The following is a 21,004-nucleotide window of genomic DNA, read 5'->3' as shown; positions in this document are numbered from 1 at the left end:
CAGTTAATTTAATCAGAAACTTTTTTTCTATCTAAAACATTTTGCCGATACCCACAGACATATTCTCAGTGTTTGACTACCGAGATATTTGTCTCTTGTTAGTGGACATGAATATTATTATTATAATCGGTGGCATGCATGTCCATTAATTTGGCAGAGCAAGTATTCTGTTTTTGGGGAAGTTTTATTGGGGTCTTGCCAAAAGGCCTTCTGTCTTCTGAGACATCTAGTGATGATGAAAAGCATGGACACTGGCTCCCAATAAAGCTGCCCCCTTATACAAGTGTTCAGCCTGGCCCTGGTTTCACTTTTTGCACTTCAGAAAAGGGAAGACTCTCAGTGCCTCTTAGTGCTCATGTCATTGATGTGCTAACCTGTGCTTTGTCCTATGTAAAGTGCTCTGAATTCTCTTGGCCCCAGTAAGGACTATTTTTTATATATAACAAAGATGGCCCGATAGCATTAGAGCACTTTACACAAGCATAGGATTATATTGCACAAGGTTAGGTTCATTAGACCTAATTGAATTCTATTCAAGGCAGTGGCGGCTACTCCGCAATGGCGGAGGAGCTTTGCCCCCCTGCCTGGTGCAGAGCCAGCAAAGGAAAAATAAAACAAAGCTCTAGCATCGTTTTATTTTCCATTTGCCAGCTTGTGCATGCAGAGACAGGACATGGGTGGGTGGATAAGGAATGCTTGTGCACTCCCTAAGTGTTCATGTGTGTTTGGCTCACCGTCTCAGGCCGACCAAAACACACATGCACACTTAGATTTCTCCAGCCCAGCTGCATTCAGCAGCCGGGCTGGAGAAACCCCCACGGACTGCTTGGTCTGAGCAGGGCGTCTTTTCCGCCTACTCAGACCAATCCCTGCGCTGCTCTGCAGTAAAGGTATTGGCTGGGAGTTTGTCCCAGGGACTGCTGGGACCCAGGAAACAGCCAGCAGGAGCAACTCTCCCCCGCACTCCCCCCACCCCCCTCACCACCTTTTGTTCCTGGTGTCCTCCACTGATTCAAGGTCATTCTTTTCAGGGTTGATTATCCTAACACTGCCGAGCAGGATAGCCCTGACAAGCGGAATGACTGCTTAGTGCATCTGTGGTGAAGAGGCACCTTCTGATACTTCAGTCTACAACAACTGAGATACTCATAACGATGGAGATGGAGATTTTATCATCAGTTTTGTTCATAGAAGATAAGAATCACCTGAGAATATTTCTAAACATATTTTAGCAAACATTAAGCAGCATATTTATCAAAAGTTCATGCAACACAGGGCAGCAAGCACGGGTTAGAGCTGAAGAACGCCAAGTCTACTAAGATATGGAGCTCTTCAGCTCTCTCTCTGCACTGGTGCACTTGAGGCTGCCTAGCACCGATGCAGACCCCTTTGCACCATGGGAAGGGTGCCTGCATCACACCCATGATTGTTTTTGTGCAGGAAGGGATACATTCATACAGTTCACATTTGCTGCATAATTGTGTGTGTCAGAATGTCTTGCCTTCCTTTTAAGCAAACCTGTAGGTGCCAAGAAAAAACATTGATTTGAGAAAGACTGTAGATCAGCAAACACAGCACTACTGATAGCCATTAATAGCAATGTTAAGGAGGACAGCAAATGCAAAAGGCAGCAACATAAAACTCTAGTGAAAGGTAAAAAAGGTGATGTGGAAACATAATAGATGGCAGGATCTGTTGAGAGCAGTGGGATCTAAAAACACCAAAACATTCTGTAGTATTATATCCCATTGTAACTTTCATGCGACCGCCGGGCCCAGAAGTACATATTTTAGAAGATTGCTGGTAGGTGCACTTTTCATTACGCTCTTCTACAACATCAGGGTGGGGGATATAAATGCTGTAGCCACAGTAAGTGAAAGTACCATTCTCACTAAAGAAAACTACACAAGCAAGGGACAAATAACTCACTCCAGATAAAAATTCCAGCAGACGTATATACATTCAACCCTGTGTTATGGGGAAAATATATTGTATGCTTGGGTAAGGCAATATTAAGTGGAGCATCTATTCCATCAACTTAGCTTGATGTGGAAATTGTGCCTTTACACACAAAAGAAGATTGAAATAATCCGTCCACCTATCATTTTGGACCATATTCAAAACATTTCTTAATGTATCTTACACTTAAGAGTAAAAAATTGGGCTGAGAATAGAAAGATTGTGTCTCACTGCCAAGTTAGCTTTAGAAAGAAAACAAGCACGCTAAATCAGGTAGTTAGATTTTTCCTACTCCTTCAGAAATATAGAAGTACTAAGGAAAAAAGCCTTATATGTGGTATTTGTGGACTTGCACTCGGCATATAATAACATTCCAATGAATACTCCATGCTCATCATTGAAGGCCAACAGAAAATTGAATTAGAATGGGAAAAAATTGCATTATTAGTTGGTCTCTTCTGCTGTGGAAGAATATTAAAGAAAAATCAATATACTTCCCTGGCTGCAAACATCTCACAAACATTGTACTTCTGTAAAAGATATTTTCTACTCCATTATCCCCTCAAAAATGGATGTCTGTATATCTGAGCAGTATTGCTTCCCATCATCTCATTTTGGAAATCTCGTCCACATGATTTGTGATTGGTTAATCTATATTGGGTTCAAATTTGGAAACAGATACATTCTGTTTTAAAATCTAAAGTTCACTTCTCATTAAGGATTGTCATTTTGGGGGGACTAGCTGAAGACTGGCATACTCTTCCAGTAAAAGGTAAAATAGCTGATATATATTTATCACTTTTGTTATTCAACAAATAACTCTCAAATAGGAAAATAATGCAATACTGCATTGTGGAATGGTATTTTATTTAATCATAAAATAATACAGTTTTCCCTATAGATAGCAATTAAAAAAGATTTGTTATGTTCTCCAGCACATCATAATCATGAAATGATCAATGAATGGCATGTTGTCAAACCCTCTTGACTGATAAATGTTTATTGTTGATTATTATATATTCATGTCTTTTGGGCAAGGTGCTATTTAAATTATTTATCATCAAATACGTTCTATTGCTTTTGAATTGTATCTATTTAGAAAACATGGCAGTTATTCAGTAGTTGTGTTTTATTATGTCAGTACTTAGTCTACCTTTTCTATATTCCCTTATCTTAATTTTCCCTGTCTTTCTTCTTTCACACAGTTTTTTCTAATTCTTATTGATGTGTGTTGTCTAGCTTTTCAGTTATTTGTTATTCAATATTATAATTACTGTTGTATTCTATTTGTAGTAGCTGCTGCTTCAAATTGACACAAAAAAACTAATTTAAGTGGACTACCAGTAAGCAATAAAATGCTTTGTTGAAGTTCACTGTTGGATGCCTCAATGGAAGTGAAAAATAAATACTCCTCTGGGCTGATCTGAAATGTGAATGACGTTGTTTTCAAGCAATAGATGATGAGTGTTAACCCATCCAAATTCCCTTTCTGCATTTGTTTTCTTCAAGTTCATGACTAAAGTTCTGACGTAAAACGTAGTTGTTTTTTTTAAGTGGGGGTGTTTTTGAGAGGAAAGCCTGATTTCCATGCAACCAAGTGCATGCTTAAGTTCCCGAGGGACACAAATCTCGAGATGTAGTACTAGATTGGTGACATAGAAGTAACAATGCAAAAGAGGACATTGGGATTTGGAGTTAGACCGGATGACCAAGAGTAGCTTTGAAGGAGAAGAAGCAATGTTGGGATGCAAAAGGAGCTCTATAACAAGCAGAAGACAGAGGATGTGTTACCACTGATCACATCACTAGAGAGATGCTACCTGCAGCTCTGCTCAGATCTATGTAGAGACCGAGACAGTTAGAGATAGGCTACCAAAGATGCTTCCCAGAAATACTCCAAAGTAGCTCTGCAACAAATTGGTGGACTGCCCACACTTCCATAAATATGCAGTAACTGGGTGAGTTCTAAGGTGCTGCATATTCATCGGTTTGCTTGCATCAAATAGTCCTTGGACAGCAGCTTAATACCACGGCAAACCTTCATCCCTAGAGCCATTGAATCATCAAAGTAGCAGACAGACATTAAAGTATCATATAGACAAAATGTTTGAAGAATGATGGGCATCAAAGTACTATACTATACTATACGATTTGTAGAACGTATGGCAGCCCGAAGGCATCCCAGGGCTATTTCGAAGAGGTGGACCTTACTGAACGGGGTGGCAATAAGGGAAGATGCCTATTTGAAAAGCCAAGTTTTGAGGGCTTTTCGAAAGTTTGGTTCATTAGCTGTTGCTCGCATAGCAAGGGGTAGAGAGTTCCACAGCTTGGCTAAACTTAACCTGAAAGATCTTCCTCCACTTCTGGCTCGTTTGACCCTGGGGACCATAGCCAGATAGAGATTTGAGGATCAAAGAGACCTACTAGGGATGTAGAGGCAAGCAAATTGGCGTAGAATAGGCAGGCCTTGTGCCTGCAGAGCGGGATGGGAAATCCAGTGACTTAAATTCTATTATTTGCAAAATGGGAAGCCAGTGCAGGTCTATCGAACCCTGACTAACCTAATGCGATCTTGGGATCTCAAGTAACGAACGTGCGGCCGCATTTTGCACGACTTAAAGTTTGCATGTCACTCCTTTAGGGGATCCTAGGTTTAATGAGTTACCTTAGTCTAAATACGAGATAATAAGGGCCTATACCATTACCTGTCTAGAATTCTGTGGGAACAGAGGCAGGATTTGTGCAGCATCCTGAACAATTCAAAGCAACTAACTGAAATTTCGATGGCCTGGGCTTTCATTTAGAACTTGTTGAGTGGCAGAGTTGTTTCCCAGGATCATAAGTTCTGTTTTAGCTCCATTGAGCTTAAGGCGGGACTTGTTCATTCCGCTGGCCCCCTGCTCCACACAAGGTTCAAGTATGGATGGAGAGGTATCCGAGGCTGGAGCAAGGGAGAAGAACAGCTGCGTGTCGTCCGCGTAGGAAACTATAGAGATCCCATAGGGAGTTATAATGTCCGCCAGTGGTTGCAGATATATACTAAAAAGTGTCAGACTAAGTGAGGCCCCTTGCAGGACCCCACAAGTAACCGACATGACTTCTGAAAAACAGCCCCTATCAAAGATTTGGGTCCGTTTACTGCAGGAAAATTTGGTCCTCATTGGTTCATTATTTATTTATTTACACCGATGTCCACAAAAGTAGGTGCAATAGCATAAATCTTGGGTGTACATTATTAACACAATTACTAACATTATCATTATCACAAAATGTATATATAATTTAATTAACTAAATACAAAATGTAAAATGAGTTGCTTTATAAAATGATATAATCTACAGTAAATAGCTACAGTATCCGCCATGTACAGGAAAACAATAGAGTTAAATAGAGTACATATATATCATGCTTTTTGAACAGCAGAACTATCAGTCTGGAGATGCAACCAGCTCCAAGAATACGAACAAAACATGCAGCATGTCTTGCAGTAGACAGCCACATAGCTTACAAGATTTGTCGCTTTTGTGGCATTTTCAATATTTTGTGCCTATTGACAGCCTACCAGTTTTGAAATTTGTATAAAATGTCCGGACATTTTATTTCAAGTTTGTGTCTAAATTCATTTTTCCAGGTATTGCTACAAAACCGGAACAAAACTACTTAGTACAATACCTATAATCATGATATAAGTATACACGCAATACTTTTTTTCAGACATACTCTTACGTCAACACTAGATACCTTGCATAGGCTGTCATCTTCTTTCACATTTAGGGCCTGATTTCAATGTCGGGCGGAATTCCAACACAGACTCGGTCCTGGGACCGACCGACACCCTCATTAGGATGTGAACGAACACTGTTCGGTTGCATTCCTACATTTCACTATGGGAGCAAGCATTACGGCCGTAAACTGGCCATAATGCATGCTCCCATAGTGGGAGGTGCGGTTCATTCCTGCACCCCGTGGCAGGCACCTCAAGGTGCCTGCTACAAGGTGCAGGGATCAACAGGGGGGCACCATAGGTGCCTCCTCTGACTCCAACCGGAGGCCATGCGTCAAAGGGGGCCCTGCCGTGGGCCCACAAGCACGCTTTCTGACATGATTTCCATGTCGGACAGACCGGCATGGAAACCATGTCAGAAACCGTGCATTGTAATCTCAAGGGCGGAAAGGCCCTCCCTTGATAGTACTAGCCGGCTTCTGACTGGAAGAGAAAGATGGAAAAATTGTTACTACGAGACAAAGCAGGACCTCAAAGAGTGAGCTAAAAGGGCACGGAGGGGATAAGGTGAATGAATCAGGCATAAGGTGAAATCACAACTAGGCAGCCTTGGTATTTAGCAACCCCGACATTTGATAGCGATGGGCGTGGCTTCAGGACAAAGCATGGGGCCCCAGCATTTGTTATTTTTCAAAGTAAGCACTGCCCAGAGAAAAATACTGCACAAGCACCAAATGTTCCGGGACAGAGGAAGAGGTCTACGGCAGTCCTGCCATGGCCCCTGATTGCATCCAGACGACCACCATGCAAACCTCCATTCCTTCCCACCCCACAGAAACAATTGTGAGTGTGAGATCATTCGCCAGCTTGAGGCAGCATAGTCCATGGTAAGAGGCAAAATCCCAGGGTCGACAGTGCGCCCACCCACCCAGACAACAGCACAGGGGGAGCAGGCCGCTCTGTCCCCAGTCATACAGGACACCGCCCTTGCACTGTCTGCACCACAAGCACCACCAGGCCCTCTCCCACGTGCTCAATATCTGCATGATACTGGATTTTTGTGCATTATTATTCCAAACCCTGAACAAGCGCTGATATTATTTAATGTCCAATTACAGACATACACTCACAGTTAAGGAGAGGTGTGGCGCAGCGGCCAGAGCGGCTGACTCCGAAGCCTGCGGCTCACAGTTCAAGCGACGGCGGCAGCTCAGCTCAGCTTCATGTGACTCTAGGCAATAGCTCACTTAATCTCCCGATGGCTCCAGCGACTTGAAACCCTCAAGGGTGATATGTTTGCACTTTACAAATAGGAATTGTCATTATTATTATTAAGAGCTGACAAATGGGCCCTGTCTTGACTCCCTGTTCTAAGGCCACTCAAAGGCAATGTTGTGGTAGAAGCAAAACACCAGGGTGGTTTCATCAGCTATGCCTAGAGCTGAAAAAAGACAACACAGGATACAACCTAATAGAGCTATACATCAGATCTTTTGAAAACATTTCTCATAGTGTAAAAAAAACACATTTCAAAGCACCTCGGTAGCATCCCAAGCGTGGTACTGCAGGGTTCCTTTGCGGATGTAGTCTGTGATGTAGAATATGAAGAGACTTATGATAACCAGAGGGCTGGTAAAGCACCACATAATTTTCCAGTACCAGCTTGGCTTGTGCCCAATCATTGCCTGAAGATCCTTTTCAAACCTGTTAAAACACAAATGATTTAGTTAATTGTTATTTGTTCTGGCTGTGATTGTGCCATTGTGCGCATCGCTGTCGATACATCTTTTGTGCCACACAAGGGTCTTCTTCCTATGTGGCCGGTTCAGACTGCCATCAACTGGATCCCCAACTTTCACTCTCCAGCCGCTCTTGTTTTTTAGGTCTCGCCTGACCCAGCGCATGCGCTGGTCTGGCGAGACTTATTGAGAGGGCTCCAAAAAGTGCTACCAGGCCAGCCTAGAGCTACAATGAATGTGCGCGGGCGCGCGCGCGCCGCGCTTTACCGCCATTACTTTCGGTTTCACAGCCGCTTTGATGTTTGATCGTGATCGCGATCACTTTAACTTTCGCGGCCGCTTTGCATAGCCAATAGGTCTCGCTTTTGGGACCTTATAAGTATTTAGTTATGCAACTGTTGCATGGCTAAACACTTGTCAGGTCCTAAAGGCGAGACCTATTGGCTATGCCAATGCTTGTTTATATTCCAGTTCTCTGTTTTACATCACACTTACTACAGGATCTTTTTTGGCATAGACCCACAACATGACTCCAACCTTAACAGCTTTTAACAAAAATACCAAGAAATTGTGTACAGATTTCATCCACTTCATGACAATACTTTAGGGTGTCTTCTTCTATGATATCCCACTGCAACACGAAATCACCACGCTGACTTCGAAAGACCCAAGCTTCACAATCAAACATTCTAACACACCTGCTGTATTTCCCTGGGCACTCTGAAACTCGAATTCTCATCCGCATCCTTTTCCCAGTGACCTCCAGATACCAAAGTCACCACCTTTGACATCAGGACTCCAGCCTAGCTTGGAGAAGATGTTGATGGCATTGTTTTGGATATGGCCTGGGCAGTTTCCCTTTGTTGCCACTGCGGTCAGAGAGGACAGCTAAAACATTTGAATACGTCTTGGCTCTTAACACATACACACTACCTTATTTTGAAAGGAATTGCACCTATCTTGACATACCCCCCGTTTCGTCATCTTCTAACTAAAGGTCCCGCCAGTGCAGGTTGAGGTCCAAGTCTTGTGGTGGGATTACTGGCTGGAATGAATTCTGGTGTCATTAGCTCTCTGTCTCTTTTCCTAAAGGTGGACGATGAGGACAGACTGTGGCAGGTTCTAGTTTATTTTCCCCCAGCTCCTGAGCAGGCTGGGGCTGTCTTGAGCAATGCCAGCATTTTGAAGGAAAGGAGAATGGCAGTCCACCTAGACTGGCCTCTTTCCAAACATGGGCTCTGGTGTCAGTCGACAGCTTTATCAAAACGTGATAGGGAGATGGCAGGGTGCTAGTGACTCCTGATGGGTCAAAGCAGTCCAGGCGACCAGGAAGAGCAGAACTATAAATAAGAGGTTGGTTGGGATTTTCAGGACCTCCTTGAGAAGAATGTCTGCGTCCACTGATAATGTTTTTGAGTAAATCAAAGGAGAGGATGGCACTTTGGAGCCTTTCCCAGAGTTGTGGGGTATTCTGAGAGAATCAGAGGATGGGAGCTATGGAGCAGGCCCCCCTGTTAACACACTTTGGGGCATATTATCAAGCACGGCGTTAAAATTATCGCTGCTTTAGCGGCAGAAAACGGTCGCTAAAGCGGCGATAATGGGCTTGATAATATGCTGTAGAGAATTCCCATAGAAGCCCATGTTGACACCAGAACATGGGCTTCTATGGGAATTCTCCAGGGCATATTATCAAGCCCATTATCGCCGCTTTAGCGGCAGTTTTCTGCCGCTAAAGCGGCGATAATTTTAACGCCGTTTCTTGATAATATGCCCCTTTGATCTCTTATCCAAACTCTGGCACAGAGACTGAAAGCCTTCGAGAGAGGTAAAGGTACCTTTATTTGGAGAAGTAAACTTCTAGATGTTCTTCCTCCACCCCATAACCGTACTGCGAAGAAGTGTATACTAACACAGAGAAGGGGGGAACATGGGGGCATATCAGCAAGCAGGCGTTAAAAAATTATCGCCGCTTTTGCGTCCGTTTTCGGACAAAAAGCGGCGATAATTTTATCGCCTTATCTGCAAGGTCATGCTATCGCGTGAAACCTTGCCTTATCTCCATTTCCCTTAACGCTCTTCTTTGCATCTCTAATGAGATGCAAAGTGAGCGTTCCTCCCCAGGATAACGGGAGAAATGTCGCTAAGCGACATTTCTCCTATTATCAAGCCTCACGCAAAGCAGCATAGCGACAAGAAAAGTAGCGATAGCCTCTGTTATCGCTACTTTCCTTACGCCTGCTTTGAAACTGACTTAGCCATGATATCCTATGGTAGGTGGATATCATGGCTAAGTATGTGAGGCCCTATCAGCAAGCTATCGCCAAACTTCGTGGGATTATCGCTGGGTTTCCAGCGATAATCACACTTTTGGCAGTTAGCGCTAGGATTTTTATCGCTTTTGAGATAAGCGTTGCTAATAGCACGCTATCTCAGCGATAAAAATCCAGACTAGCCGGCACAATTATCCTAGCGCTAAGTGCGCTTAGTGATAATTATCGCCGGTTGTTGCTGATATGCCCCATACTCTTTACTGTTGGAGTTATTGGCCAATGCGTATACAATGTGCAGAACGGTTTATATTGCTGGAAAGGGCTGTTATTAAGTGGGGAAAAATCGTAGACGTCTCGGAGGAGGGGAACAGTTGCAAGTGAGTGTTTGGAGTGTGTCCCCATGCTGGGGATCCATACTCTGCATCATCAGATTCACTGTGCCATTTAAGACCACGCTGTTGCACAGTCGCCATCTTCTTCCATGCCCTAATGTTATATAGCCTGCTTTCTCTTCCTCGAAAGGCTCTTTAATATTCATGTACCATCACTTGGCAAAACCCTGAAAGAGAGTTCCATCAGACCGGACTATGGGGAGACAGAGTGTGAACATTGTCAGGGATCGCACCAAACTAAATACCTTCTGGCTCTTTCACCCATTGTTTGCCTAATTGGCCAGCCATATTTCCTTTTTAGGCAACTTCAGTGTTTCTTTTTTTATCCTAATGTTAGGATATTTTGCATTAGACATGGTGTTAATTTCCGGGTTGTGAACAAAGAAGGGCCAAGTGAGCGCATGCAATCTTCCCAGGCACATCTTTTACATTCACTACATATGCACATTTCCCCACAGTTAATCAACTCAGGTGAGACATACTCAACTACTGTATTACTTGCAAGGGTACAATCCTTCTAAAACTCCCTCGGAGTAACTTGGATGTAGTTATCACATCGCCAAAGAGCTCAGGTCACTTATCCAAGGTATTTGATTCAGTGCAATATTTTCTAGAAAGCGAGCTCAAGCAGTCCTACTCATTCACTTCTCTTCTCACTTTTATCCCTTGTCGTGAAATTCAATAGGTCTGTTCACAGGGTCCCCATCTTGTTCAGTTGTTTGGTTCACCCTCTAGCACAGCTCATCCGGTCACCTGGCTTTCATTTTTACACCCAATACCTGCATGGCTGGATGAGCTCCCTGCAACATACTCCACAGTAAAGCAATCATTCTGTAATACTGACATCCAATTGGCAATTCTCAGATAAAACTTTCCCACTCATAAGCACATAGGGCGTCTCACTGCGGCATCCTTTTCTTACTGAATACAAGGTCTGCTGAAAAACTCTTGGTATGGGATGCTAAAGTAAGTTATTCAATAAGAAATGGACCAACATTTTTTACAAGTTTACTGCACTACTGTAGTTTTCGCAGTGGCTCATTGAAAGACCAGTTACAAATTTCACAATTCATGAGACTCCAACAAATTGTATTGACACCTAAATAATACAGCATGGCTAAAAATGAAGAAATAAAATTTCTCATCAAGGGGATGTGAGCAAGTTTAGGTAAGTTGAGTAAAAAAAAAATATTATCAGGAAAACATCATGATCTAAAACACATCAGGATACAGTTTCAAGACCAGTCGCTGGGCCGCATTTAAATCAACCAAATGTGCTATAATCCTACTGATTAAGAAGTGTGGGGAGGGTGGTGGGGTGGTAGTGCCATTTTTCTGAGGGTGGAGTCTCAGTTGGCTCCCCCTTTGAAAACCTTTGACCTTGTAGTCCAGTTGGGCAGGGCAGAGGAGTCGATGAGACGGTGGCTCCATATAAATTAAGCCGCGGCTACCATCAATGGATGTCACTGATCGGGAGGCAGTGCTTCCAGGCAGTCAAAACAAGCAATGGCTCTGACTCATAGGGAAACACTTCCTTATGTGTCAGGGCCATTGTTTTTTGTTTTGTTTTACTGAAGCAAACTCCCACAACGCCTTCCCTTTCTGTGACATTTGCTCCTTCACTAGCCTTAAACCCATCCCAGCATTCCTGACTTCTTCAGTTTGAGTAAACACATAGCACTTGCCTTCAGGGATGTCCTTCGAGCTGGCTGAGCATTGAAGGGATGAGGCAATAATCACATCTATTAGCTCCTTTCTCCCTTCTTAAAATCAACTTCTCTTTGAATAAGTAACATCACTGAGAACTGGGGGAAGGAGGCTTCTACTTCCATAAACCTGGATATCCTGCTGTAACATGTTGCTTTCTTGAGGACTGTATCTCTCAATTGTGAGTTCTCAAGTATGACTATGATGGGACCACCACCATCATATTTAAAGGAGCCTGGGGACTTAGATAGACCTCTATACACTTTCTTACAGGACTGATGTTGTGTTACCAATCAGCAGGTTCTAAATGCATATTGAAAATTATTACATCTCCTCAGTAACTGCATTATCCAAAGGGAGGATTAGGCACCATGCAAGTCTGATGTTTGATGCTCATTTAGAATTCTTCCAGTGTTCATCCCACCCTGCCAGTGCTAGATTGCTTCCATCATTTTACCCCGAATGCCTGCCTGCGTATGCAACTCCCTTTCCATAAGTCCACCATTCCCCAGTGGTCCATCACCTTAGATTTCATCCATGTTATTTCGTCTATATACATTCCAGTTTGTATTCAATGTCATCCAACCACTCTTCACCCGTTTCTAAAATTGTTTTAAAAATGTATATAATTTCCTTCTTGCACTCCCTAAAGTCAGTTGCGGCTGATTCTCCTCCAAATCCCTACTTTTTTTTAATCCTTTCTTCCTGTAGGCTGAAATCAATCTTGTTTCTTCCTTTTCTGGTGTTTGTGTTTGGTAATGTGAACCACATTCTACCAGTGTCATTTTGAAACTGTTCGTTTATTGCAGATACAGCCTATCCTATCCTGCTGCGGTTATTACCACCCCATGAGTAGTTTACCATTTACTGCCCCCACCTGCAACTTGCGGAGGGCTGATTACTGTAGCGCAGGGATGCACAGACTGCTGGCAGCATATGGATCTCCAGAAGAGGAGCCATTACACCACATCCTCAGGTTTTAATGACAAAACCTATGGAGACATCAAATAAGCATCAATCTCACCTTCAGTAGCTGCAATGCCTTCTGTCTGCAACAGTGCATACTATTTAGTGTAGACATCATTAATAGTTTCCTTAGTCAAAGCATTAACACATTTAATATTTCGAATAGATATAATAACTCTTCAAGTTGTCTGTTTTTTTAAACTTTATGAGCCAAAATTTTTCCTACTCTTTCACAGATGGACTAAAATTATTTCTTGGTATTAGAGAATACTTAACCAGTCTTCCTTTCAGAGAATGCCTAGATTCATGCCTGATTTCAGGTGATTGTGCAAATCACCAGATTTTTAGGTGGTGCAAATAACGACTCCCTTTTCGAGAATGCTCTGGTTAAGCCTACCTCTTACTGCAAGGATTTCCTTTTTTTGCAGATGGTATCCCTAAAATGTACCTCTCCGTAAGATCATAACGGCATCCCAAATGGTGTTAAAAGGTTACACTATTTGCCAACTGATCTTCAAAACTGATTAGATCTTGGATGTAATGTACTTTTTCACATCTTGATAATGTACAAGAGATGTATTCAACTTTAGATTAAGCAGGGCTAGATTCACTAAGATTTATAAATAGATATTGGTGCATGGTCTGAGGTGGTTATTTTGCCAAAATGACAGTTTTGAACTTTAGACATGAATACAGATAGTAGCAGAAAATAACCAATTATTGAGTGGTTAAGGTAAAGAGGAAAAAGGAAGGAGCACAAAATAAGTGAAGGTTGTTTCTGAGGGAGGCACAATATCCAAACATCAGCCTGCCAGAATTATTTATTTTAATTGCTGCCACACATAAAATGAAACTGAGAATGACTACTCTATTTATAAATAGCTTGTTTAATGATTTGTGAGTAATAGTCGTATAAGATAGGGAGGTGTGGCATGGTTCTTTATTCATTGACCTTAACCGCCGCTCCTGACATTTAATATTTGGACTTTATGCAACATCCCCTCAATATGTATGGCTCCAAGTATAGCACACTGGCTACACATCAGTGGCATGATTCATTTTTTATTGTTATGCTCCTCAACCACAGAAACTGTAAAAACAAGTCTATCAGTCCTTAGTCATATTTTCATGTGTGAAAATTGAAAATAAGTAAAATTGGCTAGAGCTTTTAAAATGTGGAACATGTCATCTTAAAACATGACCGGTGTTGGTGACAACCCAAATGTAATTCTTCCAAACCTAAAGCCAATTTTCACATGATGAAATGCTTTATATTCTGTTGAAAGTCTGTTGCATGGTATGCTGAACAATATCTAATGATCTAATTTCCAGTAAGTGACATGTTCTGTAGCACTGGGGTAAAATACCATCCCCACTGCTGGATGAAATTCTTATCCCAGACTGTACTACTTTTTCTGCAGTGGATATCTTGACTTGGCTACCTTGTTCTCTGGGCTTCGTTCACCTAAGAATTTCCTAGAGTTCAAAAGAGCGCTTCCCCATACATTGCGGAATGTCTCAACATAAATGTACTTAGTATTCAGGGGAATTCACTAACTTGCATGTTAACTTCGCTTATTACTTCAAAGTGACTTGTTGAACTGTCCACATCCAATGTACTATACATTACTCTAAGGATGAGCTCAACACATCTTTCCTTCCTTTTTACATCTCACCAGAGACAGCTTTACCTGTCACACAGACCTCGTGTCTCCAATACAAAGCACATTTACAGAGAGGGCCTTGGGTCTGTACCTTTTAGCCATTGCATTATGGAAATGTCATGCACATTTTGGATCAGTCCACGTGTATTTTCTCTCCAGAGCTTGCTGATATTCCATTGGTGCCTTCGGTGTAGGAGTTTGCTTCTGCGGGGCTAACGTCGCACTGGGTGTACACGACGCAGCTTGCTCTGTGAAATATTTCTTCCTGTCCATATACTATGCCAATGCATGACTGATTCATGAACACACTCTGTTATTGTGGTTCTCAGGTGAAAACGATGCCTCTTCTGCTGAGGTTTTATCTGTTATATTACTGATGTATTGATCACCTGCAATGGCCTACAGGGCAGAGGTGCAGGGAGATCAAACGCTCTTAAAAGGCTGGCGGTGACCATTGCAAGCAGATACTCTTAAAAGGCTAGAAGGGATGAATGCTGGGATGCACTCTGGTGACTACTGATGTCAGCAATGGACAGCACATGTTTGGGTTCCTGTTGAGGAAACTGGGATCTCTAGTAATGACCTATGGCACTGCACCATGAAGTGCAAGAGAAAGAGAAAGCCCATTAGATGGTATGGGCTAAACGATAAGAGGGCTTTGCTTTATCTATGTGAAATGATACCATTCAAGTATAGAGCAGTAAATCTTCCTATGTGGTTTGACGCAGTAGTGTTTAAAGGGACAAATTGTATTTGATGACAGTATAGCAAAACAAAGAGCATAAGCAGGCAGTTCCTTCACCTTCCACATTCACCCACTTGTACCCACTCCCATAACCTTGCATTGAGCAACTCACCCTTCTATAAAAGCCCACACAAACACAAACTGCCATACATTTAGCAACTGCTTTCACTAATACAAATGTTAGACCTATTGGCTTTTCAAATGCTTGTTACAAGATGGTATTGCATACTGAACTCTAGACACATCTTCCTAATCACCAGTTGTCTACTACCATATATTCTACAAACCCTTTAAAATAAGCCACCATCTACAGTCTTAGTTTCCATGGATATTTCTAATATTTTAATATTTTTCTTTGTAGGAAAATTCAATATTCATGTTTTTGGTATGGAAACCACACACATTTATTTTTGCTGGTGTCAACCTGCACTAGCAGAACTGTAAAAAATGATGGAAAAGAGAATGTCACACAATATGTAATTGTGGTACTGAAAATCACCGTGCTGCAAATAAGCAACACTTAGGGGCATATCATCAAGGCGATGCGATAAAATTATCGCCGCTTTAGCGTCCGTTTTCGGACGAAAAGCAGCGATAATTTTATCACCCTATCAGCATGGACACACTAACACGTGAATCCATGCCTTAGCGCCTGTTTCCTGAACGCCCAGCTTTGCATCTCTAATGAGATGCAAAGTGGGCGTTCCTTCCCAAAATAACTGGAGAAATGTCGCTAACCGACATTTCTCCAATTATCAATGGGCACACTAACAAGCATAGCGATAAGAAAAGTAGTGCTAACCGCGGTTATCGCTACTTTCCTTACGCCTGCTTTTAGTTTGACTTAGCCATGATATCCAATGGAAGGTGGATATCATGGCTAAGTCTGCCCTGCCCTATCAACAACGTAGCGCCAAACGTTGTGCGATTATCGCTGGAATCCCAACGATAATTGCACATTTGGCAGCTAACTCGGTTATTTTTAATGCTCTGGGGATAAGCGTTGATGATAGTGCGCTATTTCCGCGATAAAAACAAGTGATAGTCGGCGATAATTATCCTAGCGCTAAGTGCGCTTAGCGATAATTATCGCCGGTTGTTGATGATATTCCCCTTAGTAAGTTTATGTGGACCCATGTGGGCACCTAGGCCCATAATGTTTGTAGCCAGTTCTTGATTCACTCTGAATTTGATTTCAATCACCTTATGCCATTAAAATCGGGAAAAAGTGGTGTCACGAAAATTACTACTTTATGCAGGGCAAAGCTACCATCTCCACAAGCATCACTAGGACTCCAGGCAGATTAAACAAATCAATCAAAACCATACTGACAACATGAGAGAAGAACTCATCACTGGAGGAAGATCATCGAGCCACTCTGATACTTCTTGACCACTCATCTGATATGGTGGCTACCTTGAAGTAGATATGCTCCTTCCTTCACAATCGAAGCCTGTAGGGTTCCTTTGAGGTAGTAAAAGCATCCAGATGCTACACGACGCCTGTCTATTACAACTGCTGTTCAAAAGCTGCATGACCACTGAGTGTAGGTACTGGAAGGCCCGTAGGTGCAATTTCAAAGGTAAGCCAATGATACCCAAATTTAAATCCAACTGGAGAAGTCTTGGAAGCTTAGACAAAAATTACCAATCACCTAGATATATACCAGTGGATGAAATAATGTTTCTGCTTGGTGGGAACCAGGACTGAGATGGTTGCTCTGAGAAACAGGTTCTATGTCAGCTCATTTCACATGGCCCACAACCTGGGGACAACCTCAGACATCTCAAAAGGCAAACCAGCCGGATTCTATTTGATGCTTTACTGACCAAGGGCTGTGCTATTTTGGAGGTAGTAGAAGTTTCAAACACGCTATGAGGGCTCTGTAAACATAACTTTTCTCTGATCATGTTAACAAAAATGACATTTCTTGAGTCTCTCCTTTCGAGCAAACAGATTGCTAGGCTGGCTCATACTAATCTCTTTTCTGTGAGTGGTTGTAGATGTATGTGTCCTACATAGGTTCTTATCGAGCAAAACTGTATTAAGTGGGAGTCAATTTATTTTTAAACGTTTTCTTTCCTCCCTTTTACACAGTTAAAAACAAGAGTGTGATGAGGTACTTAGTTGATTATAAAACCTCATTCATCACTACAATAAGGGTTAACTTATTTTCTCTCCAGCTATCTTAGCCTTGTAGTCAAAAGGAATTGCTCAGAATTTTAGGGACCTTCCTACCTGGATATCCCTACTTTCCCTGCAATGTATGTAGTCTAAGGCAGTAATATGCAAAGGCCAACCTTTATGGGAGGTAGCTGTAGATTTGTTCTGCCATTGAAACAAGTCCTTTAGGAATCAGTTAAAGTATAATGCTCGTCAACCCAGGCCACTGGGCAACAAACAATTGTGCCATCCAGCATCACGTGACAATAGCACGTAAGGAGATAATACTACTATGTGTGTGTAGTTAACTATACATAACAACCAAAAATACATTCTTCCATCAGTGGTGTGACTGCAAGCTCACACTTGTGAACTGCTCAAAATACACTATGCTCTTGAGGCTGATAAATCTTATTCATTAAGAGCAGTAACCTGCCATACTCACTGAGATAGCTAGTACACACTCTGGGAACATAAAGGAATTACCATTCGGTGGTCAAAATGTTCAGGCCTGAATTACTCTGCATTCAGGGATATAGTGCTACCTGGTAGCTGGGAGGCCTATATTTTGTTTTGGCACCATCTTGATGAGTCTTGTTCTCAGCAGGTAAGTGATGGGAAATGTCCTATGTCAACTTGCTCACCCTAGTACGGTGGTAAGACATCATGCATTCATTTAAGTTACTGTACACATGATGCAGGTGCACGTTCACTGGGAATTGGTAGAAGTATGTCAAATTTCAAATAGTATTACAGATTTGTAGTTCTTACTACTGAGGACCTGCCTACATCAACGTGTTTGACATAAATAAGGCATATTGTGCTCACTCTGATAACAAATGTATCTGCTTGATCAAAACGTATGGCCGGTATTGTATTGAAAATATTAATGTCTTAGTAATTTGTGTGCTATATCGATAAATAGATGATGCCATCCAGAAAAAGGTAGTCTGGGAAACATATTTCTGTGGATCCCATATTTACAGTATGGTACACTAGGCTAGACATCTTTGTTGAAATATATTACTCAATGTATTATCTTCACGTCAGGTTACAGAGACAGGTCAGCATATAAACCACAATCTGGCTGCTACCCTTTGTGTGCTACCTTGGTTCCCAGGGGAACCTCAGTCACAATTCCAGTGCCTATGAGAACATACACTGCAGGATCTAGAGGGCGGTTAGCCTGTTACCCTAGGGAGATTTCAAAGGATATTCTATGAATCCGACCTGCTGTTCGTCCTGGGTCTTGGACGAGCTATCACATCTCAAATGCTTTGCCGTTCTAAAAAGCAAATATTGGTTTGCCCACTTTATAATCAGTTATTGCAAGGAAGCGCGAGTGCAATGTTTGATGGGTTGTTATTTTATTTGACACCTTACTATCGCACACAAGGTTGACATGGTCAACGATGGCAACCTACAACTCTCCATGGTTCCCTCGCCTTCAAAACCACCTCAATGGAAGCTTATGAGTCCTGGTAATGGTTCTCCAGGACTGTGGCCATACATTCTTCCCTGGACTCCCTAAAATACCCACTGTCACAATCCAAAGGCTGCAGAATCAAAAGCCAGAAAGGGCCTGAATCGTTGGAAATGTGTACGGTTGAAGCTAACATTGAAAACTCTTTAGTGAAAGTCAAGGGTCCAATTGGGCTACAGGCCAATCCATGTAGGATCTAACAGTGGGGAAACTTTAAACAAATTAAACTTTAATGCACAAACATTTCTCTGTTATTGCTTTTCCTGACACATTTAATTTCATTTATTTTGTCTACCCGTAGTTGTTTATTCACTCAACTTTGCCTAATGTATTTGGCCCAGAAGAGCATTTTTAATGCAGATATCAGTCTACTAAAATTCCTTAGTTTGCTTTTGTATGATGGATCTTTTAGTTCCTCCGCTTCCTGCAATATCCCTGCCGTCAATCTTCATTTGCAAGCTTTCCCTTATTCCTTTACTTAGACCTAATGCCTCTTGGAATTGTGTGAATTGTGCTTGTCCTTGCCACTTTACATTCCTGTGCTGCCTAAAGGAAGAGCCGCCCCTTCACAGGACCTTACTGAAATTGAGCAATCAGCTCTACCACGATTCATAGCTTGGTAGGAAAAAGCTATTGGAGATGATAGTTCAGACCGTACCTTTTTATTCCATAGAAGTAGCAGATGGCAACAGTTTCAACCAACACGATCAGCAGCAGGGCGAGGGTCGCAGCGTAGTCGTTAAATATATCAAACCAGTAGCTTCCAGACTCCATAGTGAACAGGATTCCAATAATGCAGCTGACAAAGCACACTATACCTGGGACAGCAAAACCAAACCAGTGTGTTAGTCTAGAATTTATGATTAGTTTATGAAAACATGGATTCTATAAGTGCAGTTACAATTTATGTTACAGCTGAAATAATCTATTGAGTTCTTTCACATCTTTGGTATGGAAAGGATTGTTAGAGTGTAGACCCAGCGGAGTCTTCCCCGGTTAAACAACCACCATTCACCACAGGAATAAATCATGGATAACAATGTTTTTTGCAAAAACATTAATTATTACTATAATTTAAAGCATAAAAGTCAAATGTTAAATGTGAGACTGAATAGAAATCATTATCCTATTATATATGGATCAAACCTGCCACATGAGCTGTGCAGCAGCCCATGACAGGCCTGGATGCCAGAAGTGAAACCAAAAGCGCTTTTTGTACATTAAATGTCAGTTTAAACGTTTTGGTATGACAGCTGTAGGTATGCCTAATTCTATTGACACACACCGATCGCGAACCATGACGAACGGGCGCTGAGGCTTCCCGAACCGGAATACCACGTATTTACAAGTAACTTTATCCTCACTAAGGGCTTATTCGAAGGAAGCAGATCACCCTTTTTCTCCTCCATCTTGGATAACCTCAGTTAATTCACAGAGAGGTATCTCCACCCCGTACCTTGTCAGCTGCAGCACAGACTAGACTTACTGTCTGTAACCACAGGTGCTCCAACCTACACCTACTCTGCCCTGAAGAAGCCCATGCTTGGGCGAAACGCGTTGGCTGTATAGAACCTCACCGACATCATAAATAAAATACAACTCTAGAAATACAAGCAACGACGTGGACTCACTTTTTACTTAAAACTTGTTGTACATATTTAATTACGCTTTGAAGTATATTGCCTCTCATACCCTTGTGCCAAATGCCTAATTCTATCTCTGGAAAGTAAACTGATAACACTACTTGAATCAGTAACAAAATATACTCGTGCCTCTGATGGAAAAGGGAAACCCAGCAAGTCTTCTTGCAACCAAAAGTCTAACATAGGCTCTGCATCTGTGTTGTTAACAAGCAGCAGCTTTTGAATGTAAAATTTTGATTTAAAAGCTATATACTGACTCATGTTAGGATGTAGTTAGAAAAGTCCTTCTCCCATTATTTAAGCAATCAAGGAACATACAATCCATGCCCGCGCTGTATTTCTATTTCCTATATATGTTACTAAAATGACTTTTGAGATGTTGTTCTATTTTCTTCATAAATATGTCCTGTGTCTGCTGGCGACTTTAATCCTTACCCTTCAGTTGTGCCTCTTCTGTCACAGAAGAAATTACATTATTCCTGACCTACTCCCTTCCCAGGAGAGGCAGCCAATTGACAGTGACCAAAAACCCTCTCTGAACAAAA

General features: G+C 42.0%; 1 protein-coding gene across 1 annotated transcript in view; it reads right to left on the bottom strand.

Annotated features, from left to right (window-relative positions):
- The window catches only part of SLC6A20 (solute carrier family 6 member 20), a 358,737-nt gene that overhangs the window by 2,252 nt on the left and 335,481 nt on the right, over nucleotides 1–21,004 (bottom strand). The window contains exons 9-10 of the mRNA XM_085607357.1: nucleotides 19,475–19,634; nucleotides 7,222–7,387 (exon numbers count right to left, since the gene is read on the bottom strand). Of these exons, the coding sequence (XP_085463483.1) occupies nucleotides 7,222–7,387; nucleotides 19,475–19,634 (326 nt within the window). The remainder of the gene's footprint in view (nucleotides 1–7,221; nucleotides 7,388–19,474; nucleotides 19,635–21,004) is intronic.

This window comes from Triturus cristatus, chromosome 5_2 (assembly GCF_964204655.1).
Source record: "Triturus cristatus chromosome 5_2, aTriCri1.1, whole genome shotgun sequence".
NCBI lineage: Eukaryota > Metazoa > Chordata > Amphibia > Caudata > Salamandridae > Triturus > Triturus cristatus.
The sequence above is the reverse complement of the archived record's forward strand: the minus strand, read 5'-3'. Positions and strand labels throughout refer to the sequence as shown.